This window comes from Copidosoma floridanum, unplaced genomic scaffold, assembly GCF_036245765.1.
Source record: "Copidosoma floridanum isolate Cflo_tuat_1 unplaced genomic scaffold, Cflo_Japanese_pri ptg000013l, whole genome shotgun sequence".
Taxonomy (NCBI): Eukaryota; Metazoa; Arthropoda; class Insecta; order Hymenoptera; family Encyrtidae; genus Copidosoma; species Copidosoma floridanum.
This window is the reverse complement of record NW_028321890.1, coordinates 37,276,128-37,294,810: the sequence shown is the minus strand read 5'-3', so window position 1 is coordinate 37,294,810 and position 18,683 is coordinate 37,276,128. Positions and strand designations below refer to the sequence as shown.

The 18,683-nt window shown below is 40.1% G+C and overlaps 4 protein-coding genes across 4 annotated transcripts in view; 2 read left to right on the top strand and 2 right to left on the bottom strand.

The window, feature by feature from the left end:
• Window positions 1-106: 106 nt before the first annotated feature.
• Window positions 107-1,404, top strand: LOC106642235 (tRNA-specific adenosine-34 deaminase catalytic subunit ADAT2). The gene has a single exon (XM_014356941.2). The coding sequence runs from the start codon at window positions 119-121 to the stop codon at window positions 629-631; it is 513 nt and encodes a 170-aa protein (XP_014212427.1). The 5' UTR covers window positions 107-118; the 3' UTR covers window positions 632-1,404.
• Window positions 1,148-3,908, bottom strand: TTLL15 (tubulin tyrosine ligase-like 15). Its single transcript, XM_014356942.2, has 5 exons — window positions 3,883-3,908; window positions 3,482-3,759; window positions 1,651-2,867; window positions 1,383-1,587; window positions 1,148-1,297 (listed from the first exon to the last, which is right to left on the bottom strand). The coding sequence occupies exons 2-5, from the start codon at window positions 3,524-3,526 to the stop codon at window positions 1,199-1,201; spliced, it is 1,566 nt and encodes a 521-aa protein (XP_014212428.2). The 5' UTR covers window positions 3,527-3,759; window positions 3,883-3,908; the 3' UTR covers window positions 1,148-1,198.
• A 1,190-nt stretch (window positions 3,909-5,098) lies between these two features.
• RpS29 (ribosomal protein S29) lies at window positions 5,099-6,185 on the top strand. Its single transcript, XM_014356954.2, has 3 exons — window positions 5,099-5,241; window positions 5,646-5,745; window positions 6,059-6,185. The coding sequence occupies exons 1-3, from the start codon at window positions 5,180-5,182 to the stop codon at window positions 6,065-6,067; spliced, it is 171 nt and encodes a 56-aa protein (XP_014212440.1). The 5' UTR covers window positions 5,099-5,179; the 3' UTR covers window positions 6,068-6,185.
• A 338-nt stretch (window positions 6,186-6,523) lies between these two features.
• Window positions 6,524-18,683, bottom strand: part of LOC106642205 (uncharacterized) — a gene marked incomplete at its 5' end in the record, with an annotated part of 41,800 nt that continues 29,640 nt past the window's right edge. Inside the window, 2 exons of the mRNA XM_089590861.1 lie at window positions 6,524-6,717; window positions 6,797-6,988. Coding sequence (XP_089446987.1) covers window positions 6,524-6,717; window positions 6,797-6,988 — 386 coding nt within the window. The remainder of the gene's footprint in view (window positions 6,718-6,796; window positions 6,989-18,683) is intronic.

Below are 18,683 nucleotides of genomic sequence, written 5' to 3'. Positions count from 1 at the left end.
AATTGCCAAATCGATCTCATTTTTTAAGTTTTATTAAGATTTAACGTAATCAATAGTTATTCATTTATTAAATTTGTTGTAATATTTTTTTACACTATATCTATAAATAAGCTCTAAAATGAGTGCTGTCGAGTGGATGGACAAGGCTTTGGAAAAAGCCCGGGAATCCTTGAAAAAGGGCGAAGTTCCTGTTGGTTGTTTGTTCATTTATGAAGACGAAATCATCGCGACCGGTTACAATACCGTGAACGAGACAAAAAATGCCACTCGCCACGCCGAACTGAATTGTATTGACGATGTGCTAGTCTATTGTCGAAAAAAAAATTATGATTATAAGGAAGTCTTCAAAAAAATTGACGTCGTTGTAACCGTCGAACCGTGCATAATGTGCGCTGCAGCCCTGCACCAGCTGCAAATACGTAGTATAACTTATGGCTGTGCCAACGATAGGTTTGGAGGTTGTAAAAGCGTTTTCGAGGTATCACAAGTTTACGATTCTCATAAGATTAATGTAGTGGGTAGTGTAAAGGGCGAGGAAGCGATGAAATTACTCAAAGACTTTTATAAGGGTACAAATCCAAACGCTCCAGAAGCAAAAAAAGGGCGCAAGAAACAAGTGGACAATAAATGAGTCCTGATTTGTTGAAAAAGCATCGAATTTATTGTTGTAACCTTAAAGATGTTACTGTTTTTGTTATATTGGGCCTAGTCGTTTAGAGGAAATATTGTATCTATGTACATTGTTGTAGATTATAAGAAAGAAATTTTTATAGGTCACGTTTATTTTAAAGTCTACGAATGATTGATAATTAAGTTTGTCAAGTGTCAAGATTTAGTTTTGTCATTGTTAACAGTTGAAACTAAATTTTGTACAATATGCTTTTTTGACAAATTGAAACTCGAGTGTGGCACTGTATAAAAACGGCCCAAAAAGTATTTCTTCTCGGCACATTGTTATACTCATCAATATTTTGATTACGTAAGAATAATTTACTCTCGGAACTTAACTCATTTTTTTTTTATTTTTAGTTTTATAATTGATAAAAATTTTACAATGAGTCAATGTATATGTACATTTTGTAAATCGAATAAATTTATCTTTACAACTCGATAACCGAGTTTGTCTAAACAATTTTTACAACAGCCTCTTGGCAACCATTAAAACATCACTTTTGTAAATATTCAGCGTTCGCGAATATTATTCGCACCATGTCGGATCGAGTTCGCACTTTCCTTGATACCACCTCATCAGCAGTTGATTTCTCAACGAGTAATCCTTAAGTACCATGTCTTTCTTCTGAAAATAAAATTATCACGTCGATTATTAGGAAAAAAAAAAAAAAAAAAAAAAAAATTTACGAAAAGCAAATGATTAATCCTACGATCTTTGGCGGAAAAATCCTCAAGTAGTCCATCTTATTGTGATGCTCCCAGTAGCTCTGGGACAACGTGAGTCTCGTCTCGTCCGTGAAACAAGGTCGGCACAGTTGGCACTCCACCCTGAAACAGTCGTCACACTCGGAGCACACCTCCGGCAGGACGGCCAAGTTTTTATCGGCCACAATCATCTCCTGCTCCTCCAGGCTCCTGTTGACAAAAATTTCATTAGCCAAGATGACCGATGAATCTTCTGGGTCGGCAAAAACCCACCTCGGCCGGAGAGAATCCTTGCGCACCCTCTGCCCGACTCCGACCAGAGCGAACAAATTGTACAAAACCTGCTCGTACAGGAGCTGATTCGGCGCAAAGTGCGCCGAGGAGAGGTTCGGCGACATATTGGCCTCCATCAGGAAGACGTTGAGATCCTCGTCTATGGCAAAGTCGAACCTGACCAGCTCGAAAAAGTTCCTGCCGCTCCCGAACCTCCTGGCCACCTCGCGGATCTGCGCCTCCTTCCGCAAGACCACGTCATTAATGGCCTCGTAGCAGTCCTCCCACATCCTCTGGGGATCCTTACCCCTGGAGCGGACGTAGCTGTCGAACGACTCCTTCATGGACAATCCGAGCTTGGTGTAGTAACTCTTGAGCGAGGGCACGTCCCAGATCGGCAGGTAGTCGTCGCCCACCACGTACTTGTCGACGATCTCCGGATCGAAGGGATGGTACTTGACGGGACAAAACCTAAATAGCACGTCCCCCTTGTACGCGTAGATCCGCGACGGATCGACCGAAGTGATGACTGTGTAAATGCCGACGTCGAACTTGTAACCGTCCACCAGGAAGGGCCTCTCCACGAACTCCTGAACGAACGAACCGGCGGCTGTCAGGTTGAGCTCCTCGACCCTTTTGATTTTGATCCCACGGTGGGCGTTTGACTTTTGAACAAAGCGTTTGTTCGGGTGCTCCTTGGCGTACCTGAGGAGGGCCTCTCGGTCCTCGGGCACTTTGAACGCCACGGGGATGGACTTGCCGTGGCTCGTGGAGAGATCGACCTTGTTGGTGATGTAGCCGCAGCCGGGAAAGTGGTTGACCCTCTGGTGGGACTTGAGTCGGCTCAGCGAGGAGTGGAGATCCCTGAAGGGGTAGTCGTGGGCCCAGAGTAGGTCCCAGTCGGAGTCGTTGCTGCCACGCTCGAAGCCGAGCCGGTCGAGGACGGCGAAGACGTGGCGCAGGTGGCCGTAGCTCGGGCTCAGGCCGTACACCCAGTAGATGGGCCGTTTTTCCTTGACACTCGGTGCCGTCGGGGTCGATACGGGGGCTTCCTTTGCCGTTGGTGCCACTTGGTTTCGGGCCAGGTGGGACTGGTAGCGCAGGAAGAGGAAGAAAAGCGAGTAGAGGATGGCCGGGCCGACCACCGCACACAGGAAGATCTGACCCATTACTTTGACTTTCGTGTTCAGGAGCTTTGACTTTATTCCTTCGTCTCTCTGTCAAATGGATCATTTTTACTTATTGGAAAATGGTACGATTTTGGCCCCACCGGTATATATTCGAGTACCGGTGACCATACTTGGCCACAATTGTTTCACGCATTTTTAAATACTTTGAAATCAACATTTTTTTTTTTTTTCTTCATAAATTGCATTTTTTTATTAACTACTTTTTATAATACAATAATATTTGGAAACATTTTTCTTTTCTGTCAAATAAATGTATAATAGATTTCGGATGTTAAAGTTTATCGTCGAATATTTAAATACTTTGAGTAAATTTTTTTCCTTCAAATTGAATTGTTTTTGCTGATAAAAATTTTGTTTAAACACTGTGTTGTTAGAAATGAAAAAAAAAATTGTTTTGCTCCCCAAATAATAATAATGCGTTACACTTTAAGAAAAAAAAAAAAAAAAAAAAATTGATAAAGTGTCCTTGCCCCAGTCTGCCGGTGTAACACACACCTGTCCGACACACGCGAAATTTCAACGTTGGTTAACAGTAAAAATGTACAGGTACGAGCTCTTTGTAATTTAGCGTTTCGTCTAAGACATATATACCTGCACAACAGATTATTTTACGCTAGAGAGAAAAAATGTAAGTCACGTACCTTTTTGCCGTTGAGTTCCTTCGCGTTGCGCTCTATTCCCTTCATCTTGGACGATTTGTTATTATATCTAGCTACAAATATGCGCAAATATCTTTTATATATATATATTCTAAATTGGCAATTATCAATTGCACGTATCTAATATCACGTAAACAACAAAAACGGCAATGAAGATTTGGCAGTGGGACTCCTCTTTGGCTGCAACTGTGCCATGTCGCGCGCCGTCGTTGTACTCACGTCCGCGTAGCAGTACAGTGACCACATGAAGCACGTAATACCTATTGCGTGTATTATATTGTATGCTTTTATATACCTATACGTTTCAAAATAACGCTCGGATACACGCACTGTCGGAGAGAGCGAGGAGAGAGAGAAAAAAAAAAAATTTTTTTTTAAAGTACCGTTGTGCAGCAGTGTCTTCCTCGCGAGTGGACTCGGTGGAAGTATAAAGTCACGAAGAGAGAACCTGTTCCTTTGAGTATCGGTCGGCCGGTCTCTGTTTCTATACTTACTCCTTTCCTTTCTCCAACGTGATTTTTTTTTTTTTTTTTTTTCACTTTGAGATGACTCTTCTCCCCCCCCGTTCATTGTGCAATTGCATTGGATCTGAGATTTCGTGTTCCGGGAGATGCTCTGCTGTCTGACGTATGATATACGAAAAACTATTCCGGGGAATATTCGAATGATTTATTTTTTATTACTATCAGGACACGATTGTATGCACGTTAAAAAGAATCATTAGTAAGAGTATAGATTTTAGGTGTATATGTATTGGTGAATTTTTTATCAATTAAATTTGCCATTCAACGTGATGATAAACAATGCAAGGGGTATTTTATGTGTTTTGATTGAAAAAACGAAAGAGTGTGTCGAACGAGTAGGTAGAACCAAACTTGATTAACGAGATAAGAACTGTATACGAATGTCTTTAACCAAAAGTATAAAATTTTTATGTGCTGATATAAAATGCTTTTGTTCATTATTGTTTATAGCTGATTTGTGAGGTGAGGATTTATGGTGTAGTACCCACGTTTTTGAAACGATTCGCAGATTGGCAGGTTTTATTACATTCTGGATAAATGTGTTCTCTTGTCGCTTGAAATGTAAGATTTTATTTAAATAAAATTTTGAACATCGCGTTATAGAAACGTTGAACTAGACAAGCAGAAATTTTTTACAACTTTGATGGTAAACATTTGAAGGTTTCAAAATACAAAATGCAAAAATCAATCATTTTCATGGTTTTCAAAAAATTAAGGTTGAAAAATTGTGTATAATTTTTGAAAATTAGTTCGACAATAAGACATGTAAATTGTCTAAAAAAAACTGTTCAACTGCGTCATTTTCCATAAAAAAAACTCAAATACTGGCTTTTTTTTCCGCAAGATTCTTTTTTGTTACCCTTCTTGTGGGTAACGTAAGATTACATGGAACTATATGTAGCCAAATTCCAGTGGGAGGGTGATGTGAGCATACGAGAGAATTAATGGTATAGGCCCTGAAAGTTCAAGGACTCAGTTCAGCAGACAATTTAAATTCTCGCGGCCCATGTTTACTCTCCGAGGCGCTGTCAGCGCTCCGGAGGCTGATTTTTCAATTTATTTCACACACAAGCTTTCCGCTCGCGCCCGTATGAGCGCTCCTTTATATTGTCAGAGTTGGCCAAGTTGACCTGCCTAAGTTGTCTTCGCGGATAAAATGGGTTTTAGCAATATCTGGTACTCGCACCCCCGCAAATACGGCCAGGGATCGAGATCCTGGTAAGTCCGCTTTTTAATTTGCTTATTTTTTTCCTTAAGTACGATTTATACCTCACGCGGAAGTGCACTTGACAATCTTCTAGTTTCTGTCCTTGTCGATCCATGCATTCGGTGTGCGTTCAATTTTTACTATTAATCGTTTATTTGCAAGTCCTAGATTGTACTTATGCTGTTACACATCTCGTGTCATGAATGTTTTAATCTATAATTTTATGAGCAAATCGTGAAGCTGAGTTCTTTTTAGCGTCTATAATCGCAAATATTTATGTTGATATAACCTCAAAGTCAAAAGCGCACATGGCACGCGTGCACGATGTTTACCCGCATCACTAGCTGATTATCAACTTTCTCGGAAGTTATTTTAGATCGATGCAGCATTACTAATGTCTTTTATAATGTTTTAGCCGTGCTTGCGCCAACAAACATGGTCTCATCCGCAAATACGGTCTGAACCTGTGTCGACAGTGCTTCAGAGAGTACGCCAGTGACATTGGTTTCAAGAAGGTAAGGAATATTACTATTTTTACATATTAATTATTGATATGTTAGGAATTTGTACACTCCACTCAACGTCAAGATGTACACTATTACTATTGTCTCTAATCAATTATCTATTTTTTTTTTTTTTTTTTTCTTTTCTTTATGAAGTATAATTATCTGTCTTGGACTGTGGTACACTCAATAACTTGTCTAAACGTGGAATAAATTCAGTTAACAATTTTTCAATTTATAACAAGTTTTATTACAAAATAGTTGATTTACAAATGAAAGTTAACAATCACAGCTTGAACATGGTTTTTTTTGTTTTACTTTTCAGTTGGATTAAAAAGTAAACTCTGGATTTCAAAACCGATTCCACTATCATTTTAATTTAACTTGAAAGTTAAGAATGTTTTAAGCTGTAAGTAAAAAATTGAGTAAAACAGCTTTTTTTAAAAAAAAAACAACAATCGGTTCATTATTCAATGATCCATTTATCATCTTCCCCTGCTCCTTTATCCACTAATGAGTCTCTGTAAAAATAAAAAAAATTTATCTTTTGGTTGCAACGATTGAAAAATCTAGATTATTTGTAAATATTAATTCTTTTCTTCGCATATCTTGGATAAGTTAAGTGAAACAAAAATTAAGTATCAGTTTAACTATTGATAAAGAGTTTTCATAATTTATAATCATATGATGGTACATGTTGCATTTATTTAGTAATGTTGTATGAAGCAGTAGCGAAGCAAATTTCTTGACCAATGCTTTTTGCTACAATTTGAAAATTCGACTTGAAATATCAACTTACAGACGTTGCTTGAACAGCTAAGCTTAGAATCGATCGTTTTGGCGGTCGACATACTTTTTTTGCCCCTTCTTGGCAACACAGATTAGGCAAACAATCAATCATTGTTGTACAAGACCGTGTAAATATATCAAGAACAGGTGGAGGAGCTGGCTGGCACTGAACAAACCCAATCAAAGTCTTGACAGCTGCAACGAGTTATGTTTTAAACATTTTTTTATTTTGTTTTACTATTGCAATTCGTTTTGAATTGTTAATGAAGCTTACTCTCACGGTTACTTGGAAATGGCAGTTCCGACCATATCGGCGCGGCAGTTCGGCAGTACAGTAACTTGTCCTTTTTATCGGGACAACATATCCGGTGCGGTTTTTCGCAGTCCTCATCCTTGGAGCATCTCTTTATTGGCAGTCTCTCTGGGAATGTATAGGCAGGACATTTCCGACGAATCCCAAAAAAATCTATAAAAAAAAAAAACAACGGAAAATCAAAATTAAATACAGTTGTGTAACAAGTAAAATGTAACATGATGGAATTTTTTTTTCAACTCGTGGGAAACTGTTACTTCTCGATATTTTACTCTGAATCGTGTTGAAAAATCATATTAAGGGGGCTCCTACGACTACTGCTGAGGTCAAAGACAAACAAAAAATAAAGTTTTGTTTTTCAATAAACAAATGTGTCTGAAAATCATTATGATATTTTTAATAACGTATGAAGTGGGAAAAATGATATTTATGTGTGTAGTTTAACTTTGTACGAAAAATTAATTATTGTTTTGACCAGTCTAGTGCATACGAGGGTACACCACCAGACCAGACCACCTGTGTTGGTGTAGTATAGCGATGTAATATATAGGTATATGGTATATATATGTCGTGAACAAGCACGTCTGCTACCCACGTGACCTCCTGACCTCCCGGACACTATTTATTTATTTCCATCGCAAATATCTCGCTAAAATGGTCCTTTATCCATAATTTTTAATACAGCATATTACAGAGGAAGACTTCATCTACAAAACGTATATATTCAGTCTGCTGGGACATTTAATTTAGGTTTATTATAAACGAAAACAAATTATTTTTCACGCTGCCCCATAGGAACACGTGCTAATAGTTACAACTTTGAGCTCGGATTTCTCAAAATTTTGACCCATTCGAAATATAATTTAGACCACCATTAAATTCAGTAGATTTTTATTTACAAGAAATAATATGTCTCTGTTTGGGGACTTTCGTGAAGGAGCCCCCTTAAATTGAAGCTGTGAAATAGAAAAAACCTACAACTCTTGATAAGTATTTTTCTACTTTGACCAACTGTACATTTTCACGAGTCTGGTACAAATAAATGGTCCACAGGTGGCGCGAGACGCGATCTCGAAACTGCCTGGTAAAATTTTACACAAGTTGAACCACATCACGCAGACGCTTCCTCCTCCTACGTTTCAATAATCACCCACTGCACAAGCAACATCTGCACGTTTCCCCCTCTGTATGCAGTTATAATGTATTTGCTTTCGAAGGCGATCTTATCAATTCGCTGATTCTACATTTACTCGCACTTCACAACATCGAGTGTATATTTATGTACCCAATTTTGCGCGTTTCAGCGTTTACACATCATCATATGCGCGTTTGCTAAAGAACGAAAACAAAGGAAAAAAAAGGTGAATGTTTAATAATACGCTCGTGCCTCTCCTCCGTCTCATTGGGAATAACACTCATCCCGACTATTTGGCAGCGAGCGAGTGCTCTTTCACACCCTTCATAGACCTTAAAACCAAGCGCGGGTGACAACCCGATACCCACAAAAATGCACCGAGGGAAGCTCATTTAACACGAATCCTCGCCGCATAGGCCCTCTTAACTTCGGAGTGCTGGTTGGTGCTGCTGATGCGTCCACGAGGCGCTCCGAAATTCGTCGTTCTCGAGAGGATGGAAAAAGGAAAAAAAAAAGCGTGTATACGAACAGCTCGAGCAAAACAAGTTCCTTCGGCCCCCTCGACACTCGGCCGAGTGTGTGAGCCTATACGTATGGACATTCGGCCTGTAGTCGTTGTGCACGTGGACGAGAGGAAAAAAAAAAAAGAAATAAGAGAGCAAACAAGCCAGTGGAACCAGTCTCGCTCGACGGCAACAGCAATAGGCACACCGAGTGCAAGGTGTATATATATATATACACCTACACGCATATACACCTTGTGTGTACAGTGCTCTAGTGAGATCACCTTGGGAAGCTGAGTTTGAAAGGTGAGGGTGCAGGTTTTGTGTGTGCAAGTGCATTCTCTCCCTTATTGTTTGTGCCCCAGGGCGTCCAATGGCAATGATCACGATTGCCCAACGAGCTCGATGGGGACGATTTTCGCCGGGAAATCATCGAAGCTGGTTTCGCTCGACCGATTTATTCTACACCACCTCGATACCGAGTCAAAGACCCTGTCAGCTCGAGGTTTCCCTCCCTCCCATTTGTTTTTTTCTGTGTACTTTGTCGAAACCCGATGAAAAGATAAGAATTTCGTTATCGACCCGGCGCGCGACCCATAGTCGAGGCGCCTTTTTCACGATAACAGCTCATCGGACGGAACGCTCGATCTCTTCGTATACGCGTTGCTTCTTCGATTTTCCATAGTATATACATAACCACTGCCACCCGACGAATTGATTTCGTTTCTTCTAATAATAAAGCATCAGGTGCGGTACAAGGTATATAGGTAAACGGGCGAAAGCGGAGCTAATAAAACGAGCCTCGCTAAAACACGATGATCAAGATTAACGAGCCGTACCTAAGTAATCGCTCGCGCGTGCAAACACGAGCCGTATATGCCGTGAATTATCAATCGCACTCGTTTTCTTCGAACCTCTTTGTTTCTTTGTTTTTTTTTTTTTTCTTTTCTTTTCGTACACAAGCAAGTACTTTCGTGTGTATATGCGCTATATCACCGGGAAAATCGTAATTTCACGCCTGAATAATTCTCGGGTGTGTGCCATCGACCAAACTATGAGTGTTCACGGCACTCGCGTGTTAAAAGAAAAATCCATACAGATACGACCCGTTTTATTGCCGCGTCTCACGACACACCCACCGTCTCGAGTCATTTACTCGGTGTATTTTTGTATACTTGCACGTAAAGTATTCATATGGTGCTCTTCTGTCTGTATTCCCGAGAACGCGTTGAGAAGATAATTTGTTTACTCTATACTGTATACCAACAAATCCACACGCATATGCATTGCGTTCATCCTCAATCAGTTCAATAATTTTTCAGTGCGCGCAATCGAAGCAACGTTGGCCAGCTCGTCGAGAACGATTTTCGATAAAGTATCTTACCAATTATTGATCAAAGTGGAATTGCACATTCAGAGAGCTGAGCCGGGCGCTTAGGTACGAGCAAACAGCATCGCAACTTCCCCTCTTTGATCATCATCGCTATATGTGTATACGCGTCGCGTATACCGAAACTCGGTCAGCAGAGTTTCATTAAAAATAATTTTCCCTCCGCGACACGGTGCACGACGAGGTATTAATTTCTTCCGCGTATATATATATGTACTCGCACACATACCCAGCACATAGAGACGCGCTCGGGATGCAGTGAAGCTGATTTTGTTCAATAATTTGTTACAGCTGATGCAGGCTGCAAGTGAAGCTTGTAAAAAAAAAAAAAAAAAAAAAAAAAAGGAAAGTGCCACTAACGAACGGATGGCGAGTGAATTTTATGGAAAATAAGTTGCGGAAAAGGAAAGGTGGGACGTTCGTACGTTGTAGGTGCATTAGAAGGAAAAGATATGTATGTAGGTGCGGGTGCCTCATTAAGCATCTCGGCTAGGTAATCGAATTGAAACTACCATTACCCAGAACTGCTGCTGCTTAGTGTTGGTACAACTTTGGGTGTACGCGCAACTCGAGGCAACTGTGTAAATGGCTTTTCAACGAGGCTCAAAATCGTCCCCGCGTCACCGTCCAAACTCTCACTCTACTGGCTTGTTCTCCGAGTGTGTGTACGTGTATACGTGCCGAGGAAAGTTTTGCACTGCCATGCAGAGATGGTCCGAGAGTGATGTGTATAGGTATTTTTATACGTGTACCAATACCCCGCGACATTTTTCTCTCTCATTCCTCGTTAGCTCTTTTTCGCGCGGCGCTGCTGAACATTAAATTGAGAAAAATGATCGCGCGCGATGCCTCGAAAGAGGGAGTGGGTTTCCTTTCGAAAGCTGCTCTGCACCGCGAAACTTGCCACTTAAAAGCGCGCATATTGTGTTTCGAGTCAACATTTCACGGTGTGACCTTTTTTTGGTTCCAACTTGGAAACTTTGACAATCGATACACGTTTGCTCTTTGGTTATTCGTAACAATAAATTAACTAACAGTGCAGATGTCCCGCAAATAGTATTAAGTAAAGGTACCAACATCCTCGATCAGTGAGTTTTACGAATTATTTATTCATTCGTGTATCAACGTAATGGTATTTCGAGTTTCAATTGATACACATAAACGGCTCTTCGTATAATCTATTTCGTGTTTCATTTGAATGAAGCGTATGGATATTTAGTTCTTCGTTACACCGGCGGAACTCGAAAAAGCCTCCTCTGCGAGATGAGTTGGCAAAATGTTCGCGTAATCTTGATGCCAGAGGAGCTCCGTAGAAAGGCCAATTTTCCATTTTTCACTCGACATGTCTAGGGAAAATTTTCAGTCCGCCGCTTTATTGTAACCTTTTGCTTGGTTTTTTACCTGTCAGTTGGCTCGCAGCGAATAACAAAGGAAACATACTTGGGAATGATGAAATTAGGCCGATGATCCGAAATCTGTGTAACACTTGCAGTTTGAAATGAATGAAAAAAAAAAAAATCTTGTCCCAATCGCACGAAACGAATCCGTGCACGCAGGCGAATAAAGCACGTTTACCTCTCGCTGATGCGAACAAAATTTCGCTTCTCCAGCCTCTCTCTCTCTCCCAAACTCTTTCTCCTGCAGTTCCCCATGTACGCGCACACAAATGGTACCAACGTACATACACAAACACGGAAAGAAGCAGCGTATGCTATAGTGTACGGTACAAAGTAACGAGGAAAGATGATCGGATCGCGCGTCGGGCACTTTCTATCTCCGCGTCGCGCGAGCGTCTCTTGGATTTGCGCGAAAAGGTATGTATACCTATACGTGTATAGGAGCCGGTGATAAAAGTGATTCTTTATATCTTTACGTGCGGCCATAGATTTTTCAGAACCAATACATATATTGTAGGCGCCGACTTTACAGACACACATTTAGATTCGTTCGTTTTTTCATGCATTTGCAAATTAAAGCTGTTTTAGGGGGAAAAAAGAGCTTAGCGGAGGTTTTTCTCGTTTACTGGTTCAAGAGTGTTTTTCTGGTAAGCAGGGGCGAGGATATTAATTTGCTTGAGAGGGAGAAAGTGCAAGAGGGCTATACATTTATATATATATAGAGGGAAGTAGGTTAAAAAGGGCACCGATCCAGTTAGCACGTATAAACATCAATTCAATTTTTTAGCTCCATTATGATAACAAATCGCTTGCAAGTACTTATAATGAACCTCTACCTATACCTTAAATATATCGATAATGTGGGTGTATACATATATTATACACATCGAGCTGTAATAACAAGGACTCGGTTGTACTGCTTTGAAATTAAAAGCGGAGAGAATAATCGTAGCTCCGTGGCGCGGGAAATTAGAGTATACGGTTCGGATTACATTCCGGAAGATTAAAACGAAAACTCCCTTGTACCTGCACTTGCGCGTAATGTACATATACATAGGTATAGAGAGCACTGTACAAACGGGTTAAAGTTAATGCGGTTTCTTGTGCATTTCGCCCCTTAAATTTCCCCTCGTTTCCTCTGCACTATATACATAGCTCCGTGTATTACAAATATAAGCGTAAAGCCGGAAACTTTTTGCTGGACATTTATTAACCTACCGTTGGCTGGATAAGTGCGCCAAACGAAATTTTCCGCTCGTCCCTTATTCATTAACCGCGCATCGCTCGCTCCCGCGCACACTTTTACGCGGGTACACCCGTATATAGCACATATATATTTTGTACTTGTTGGAGGTATGATCATTTTTCATGCCCCGCGTTCTGATACATAACTTGTGTGTACATTTATATTTTACCGTAGCGGGGCTTGCGAGTCTGTTCGCGCGGAATTCAGACGAAGCGCTGGCAGGGGATGAAAATAAATGAAAAAAAAAAAGCATCCACGTTGACCTAGAATTGACGCCAAAAGTTTCATCATAATCCGACCGGCAACTCACGTGCGATACCTACGCGCAGATACATTATAAAAAAAAAAAAAAAACAAAAAAAAAACCAATCTTATTCATGTAGTTTTACGGTGTGAACGGAGTACGAACAGACTTCACCTACATAACGTTGTGCACTATGGAGTTTCCGAGTCCACGCGTGCAGCGAGTGGAAAGTTTGCGTGCGAAAAAAAAGTACAAGTAACGGCTCCTCGTTACAGATGCTACGCGGACGGGGATATTGGCGAGTTTCAAGACCCCCTCCCGAATTACGAGACCCTGTACTTGAATATTGGTACGTATATAATATATCGGCCAAAGGGTGTACAGGCGAAGCGCGTAAAATGGCATTTCCATAAAGTATGATTTTTTTGTTATACTTTTACCAGTGTGTAGAATCAATACGGTAATTAAAAAAAAATGAGCATCAAGTTTTTACATGGGTTTTCTAAAAATTGCTAAGAATCATTTAGTTTAGCTATAGTTTGCCCGTCACAAAGCTTGGGAAAAAAAAGAATGAAAAGCTTGTGTTAATCGTTGTTGAATTCCGTTCTTTTTCGTGAAATGAGCCATGTACCTATACGAGCGTGTGTTGGTCGTGCAAAAGTTGGAGAGTGTAAGTAAGTATATATATATGATAAAAGACAAGAGAGAAGCCTCAAGCCAAGAGAGTTTGCGTCCTCCTCTGCATCAGCCAGAGATACACTATACCAGCGCGACTAGCATGCAATATATATAGCTCAATGTATACATGTGTGCATGAGAGAGACGACAAAGACGGAGAGAGTTGGTTCTCTCTGACACGATTTCCTCTCTCTCTCTCTATCTCTATTTTTCTCTACTCGCTACTCTATGCCATACACGTCAGCTACCGAGGTGCCGAGACCTAGAAAACGAGCGCTGCTACTGCCACTGCGTGTAAGTATATTATATATATATATGTTACATGCACGAAACTACTCTCTTATATAGCTGTACAAGCATACATAAATATATCTTGGAAAGCGAGCCACATATGTAACACACCGGATTCCCGTTCCCCCTTGGAAAACGACTCGCGAGTTGATATTTGCTGCTGCAGATCGCCGATTTTGGCTGGGTGTACCTACACTCGGTGTCCCTTTGTTCGACCATGCACCAACCATTTGCCGAGCTTCTCTTGTGACTCTTTTTTATTTATTTTCGGGGGGGGGGGCAGTGGGGAAGGGCGCTAGTTTGGTGCACATGCTCAATGATTGCCTTTCGGCTATTAGGTACTTTTTTGCACTACGAAATATGGGTATGTACATCCACCAAACCATATAGTCGCTGAATTTCACCGGAGAACAAATATATATGTATAGTACTCGATAATCACACGAGTGCTTCTTTCAACAGGGGATTGTTAATATCACGGAAGTTTTTATAATATAATATCTCACACAACGAGAAATATCCCGCAACTATTGTTTATGCTCGTGCGTGAATATCCATGCATATGTAACACGCTATTTCCTATCTAGCCGCACTCACCAGCTACAGATACATGTATATACTACCTTTATGATCCCACCTATGGCGCGCTCCCTTGCGTTATTGTTAGACCGAAACCGCTACCTATTATACACACATCGCAAAAGTTCGCCAAACCAGTTCTTATGTGCGCACCAAATGTGCTGCTGCGCAGTCTAATCTTTAAGTCAGGGCTTACAATTAGCTCGGATAGAGGATAAACGGGAATAAACGCCAGGAGGCACTCCTCTTCGTATACACGAGCTCCCCAGCGTCGAGGTATACAAAAATATGCTTCAACGTCATCCTACCAGCTCCTCTTCGACAATTTTTATTTCGCTCCGCCGACGCTCATGTTGTACAGGCTCCGTGGCAGCGATTCGCTCGCGAGCGCGAAAAATGGCCTCTCCGGGATAGCGGGGCGCACGTATGCACGGGCGCTCAGTTTTGCGAAATCGCTGCGATTTTTATTGTTCTCCATTCGTGAAAATCGTTGCTGTGCGCGCGCGGGAAAGAAGAAGAAAAAAGAATTGCCCAAGGAAAAACTTTGTTCGTTAGTTTGTGGGTGCGCGTGTGCTGCGGAGGAAAAAAAAAGAGCGGTTGCATTGGTCGGAGGAAAAGAAATTGCATTTGAAAGTTGCTGATTACCAGCTATGGAGGATTGGTGTATGGAAGGTGGGGCGCGTGGGAGGGATAATAAAGCTGTTCCGGTTTCCTTTGGAACTGATGAGTGTATCAAACATCTGAACTTTTTTTAAATTGAACACGTACTTTTTTTTTTTTTTTTTCAATCAAATATATACAGTTTATATGGTTTTTTTTTTTTTTTTTTTTTTTTTTTTTTGGTGAACAATAAACTTGGTATTCATAGGTATCGGGTATTCGTAAATAAATGTAACTGGAGCGATATTCCAGGAAATCGCCGACTGCAAAGAGGGATTTTCTATATTCGCCAAAACTGGGTTGCTCGCGAATATTGTACGTCTCTAAAAAATATTACATATTGTGCTCAAACGGTTTACACCAACTGTACAAAATAAAAGTTTGTTTTTGTTCTCCCTCTACAAATATTGAAAATGTATGGATATTCGCTGGATTACAGTTTTTTTGACGTTTCGCATAGCAAAAGCCAGATAACACATTTTTTCCTACGGAATAAAAATCGCAGCTTGTCGATATCTCGGAAATTCGATTCGAAAGTTATTTTTATACGTTTTCATCTTACGATGGGATTGCTTTCTGTAAAAGTACGCATTTCCATTCTATTTGAAAAAATGCCCAATGAATATTGAATTTTATATACATTAAAAAAAAAAAAGAAAATTAATTGCATGTTCAGGAAGGAAAAATTGTTCAGCGCTTTTTCCGATACTCTGCTATTAAAAATGCGTTTCAAAAATAAAAATTGATCGATCGAGCAGCAAAGATACGCCGGCGGGGAGAGAGTCGGGGTCAGAGTAATAAACGAAGAGGAGCGCCTTTAGCAAGCCCTTTTTCTTCATCATATTCGAAACGTCTGATTGGACAACCTCTCACAAAGTGCACGATTAGCTCTCGATATGAAATCAACGGAGGAAGCGTAACCATCACCCACCGGACGTTGCACGCGAGATCGCTTTTACTTTTAATTTCGCGGCATGTGTGTATAAGTGTACAAGTTACGGCAGCGACGAGTTCATTACGCGCGGTTGTGTTGAGGGTCGCTAGAGATGTTGAGTCGATCGTAAAAAGAAAAACTACTGGATGTGGTATTAAATGTGGACTTTAGTGCAAACCATTTCATTCATTCATTTATTTACTTACATTTCAATCTGTGTAGTTTTTTTTTTTTTTTTTTTTTTTTTTTTTTTTACGGAGGATCTTATAAAGTCATGCTCTATCATTTGAGATTTTAAATCTATTTATTTATTTGTAAAACACAGTGAGCTCAATATTTTTCAGTATGTTAATTTTTAGAGTTGATAAATTTTTTAAAAAGTGCAAAATAAGTTCTTTTGAAATTTTCATTCTTCGTGGAACTGTAATTTATTTAAACCCACTTTTTTATTCGGTGCTCCGCCTCTGAGGAAATTATAATTGTACTGTCTGTGCGACTGCCATCATAAACGTTACAAAGCCTTGTGTATACAAATTGCGCGTCCATAGTAATTACGGCTCTTAGACATCAAGCTACAGTAAACACTTTTGATGAACGTGCAAACACTTGAACGATAGAATAATTATTTTGTAAAAATTAAATTTATTTTGGATGGTAAAATTTTAATTAAAAATATTGAAAAAGTAGTTTATTACTATAAACTTTGCTTCACAAAAATTTATCAAATCTATACTACTTAGTAGCGCAATTTCAGCAACGAAATGTATCTCGGCTTTATAAATGTTGAAGTAACCAATTACGAGTACTTCACTCCTTGAAAATAATTAAGGTGACAAGTTGACAAGAACTGTAACGAGCACTGTTTTTAAATCAAAGTATTTTAACATCGATGTATCTATAAACTTTGCCTTTTAAAACTTTCAACTAAATTAAAAGAAGTAATATAAATATAAACGATTTTTAAATGACAGATTTGAGCGAAAAAAATTTTATTCAATGATGCCTAGCAATTTTTGCCTTTCACATAATTAAACTTGAGTAATTTTTTTCCCTCGATTTCATCAAACACGATTTTAATTTGCAACACTGTCGGCTCAAGCTATTTTCCATCCCAATGTTATACTGTCCTTGTGACAAAAATATTTGCTTAAATAACAAATTACATCATATTATATTACACAACAGGCCGAGGTATATTGTAAAGACATGGTAATTATATGAAACACCAATTTAATTATTTGCTACAATGTGTCACGCGCATGCATCAACGAGTAAGTATTGAAATTTGCAATTTCGAGGGTATGGCTGTTAAAAATCAATCTTCTGTTCGTCTCTTCGTTCGCGACGCGTAAACTTGCCCATCACAAACGTAGGCCGCGTAATAGGTTTGTTCTCGTAAATATATGCAAGATGCATAGCCCCTCGCGCTCAGAAACTGCGTATATAATATTACAAAGGAGCGAGTGGATAAAGTATAGGTGCGTACATATGTATAAAATACGTGATGCAACACACATACAGGCCGTTTTTTCAAACGACAGCTGATATAGAGGGACTTTTAAGTGCGCGTGTGCACTGGTCATTTAAGCGAAGAAAAGGGAGAGAGAGACGGTAAGACGAATGTATATGTTTGGTACGTACTTGTACACAATATATATTGTAAGATAGGTATATATATATATGTACGGCGTGGTTGCAACGAGGGGTAAGAGAGAACGCCGAGAGTCGGCGATATAATATATAAGTGCAGAGATGGCCCAGCCAGCAACCGCACACATCGGAGCTGGGAGAGGGAACCAGATAGGGAACTGGAAGGCGCGCTTGCTGTGTGCATATACCTATAACGTAGTACGTACCTACACGTGAATGGCGAGTTCTGGACAAAGAAAACCGGAGTGCCGGGCCATCGGAGGGGAGGCGCGAGGAGCCAAGAGATGCGGATTTATATGGGTGTATATATACGCAATTGCCAGCCAAGTTTGAAGTAAAGAAAGCCGAGGGTATCTGTACGTATAGACGCGACAGAGATTTACCGGTGAGTAGTGTTGAGAGGAGAACGTTTGGCCATTTTGGGGGGGGAAAAAAAAACAATGCATCAGGAGATACATCAAGACTAATAGGGAGAAGAAAAAAGCTGTAGATCAAACAAAAGGGATTTTGATGGTCAGAGTATAAGATTAGTGGTCATCACTAAAAGTAATTTTTTTTTTTTTCAAGTTCTCGATGTTTGGATGGTATTTGCACGCACGTGAAAGGATCACCGAGTCGAAGAAATTGTTGGTAAGTACTCTTGTACCAATCGAGATCTACAAAAGAAAATCAACGCTAATTGCACGGCTAAGAGCTCCACCGTGCTTGTAATTTTAAGTTCCAAAGCTACGAGACCAAAAAATCGGAAGAAAAGAAAAATTTGTTCTCGTACGGAAGGAACGGTATTTCCCAAATGACCTCGGGTTATTTTCCCCAAGGTGGCAGCTAAGTATACTTGGAAGATGCACACCTTTTCTCTCTTTTCACCGTGGCAGTGTCAAGGAACCATAATTTATTCGCGTATTACAGAGTCAAACACAACTTTGGTGTTACATTACTGTGCAAGTACGCCTGTACCTACTGTATGCTTGCGTAACAAACGTGGCAGATCAGTAAAAGTGCACAAATATATATATGTATATAATGTACGTGTATAGGCGTCCTTTGAAAACCAACAGGAAATGCTTACAATCGGATCCTAAGGTCGTAGTTTCTCTCCTAAGATATACCTACGACAAAAAAGAGAAAGGAGAGAAAGAGC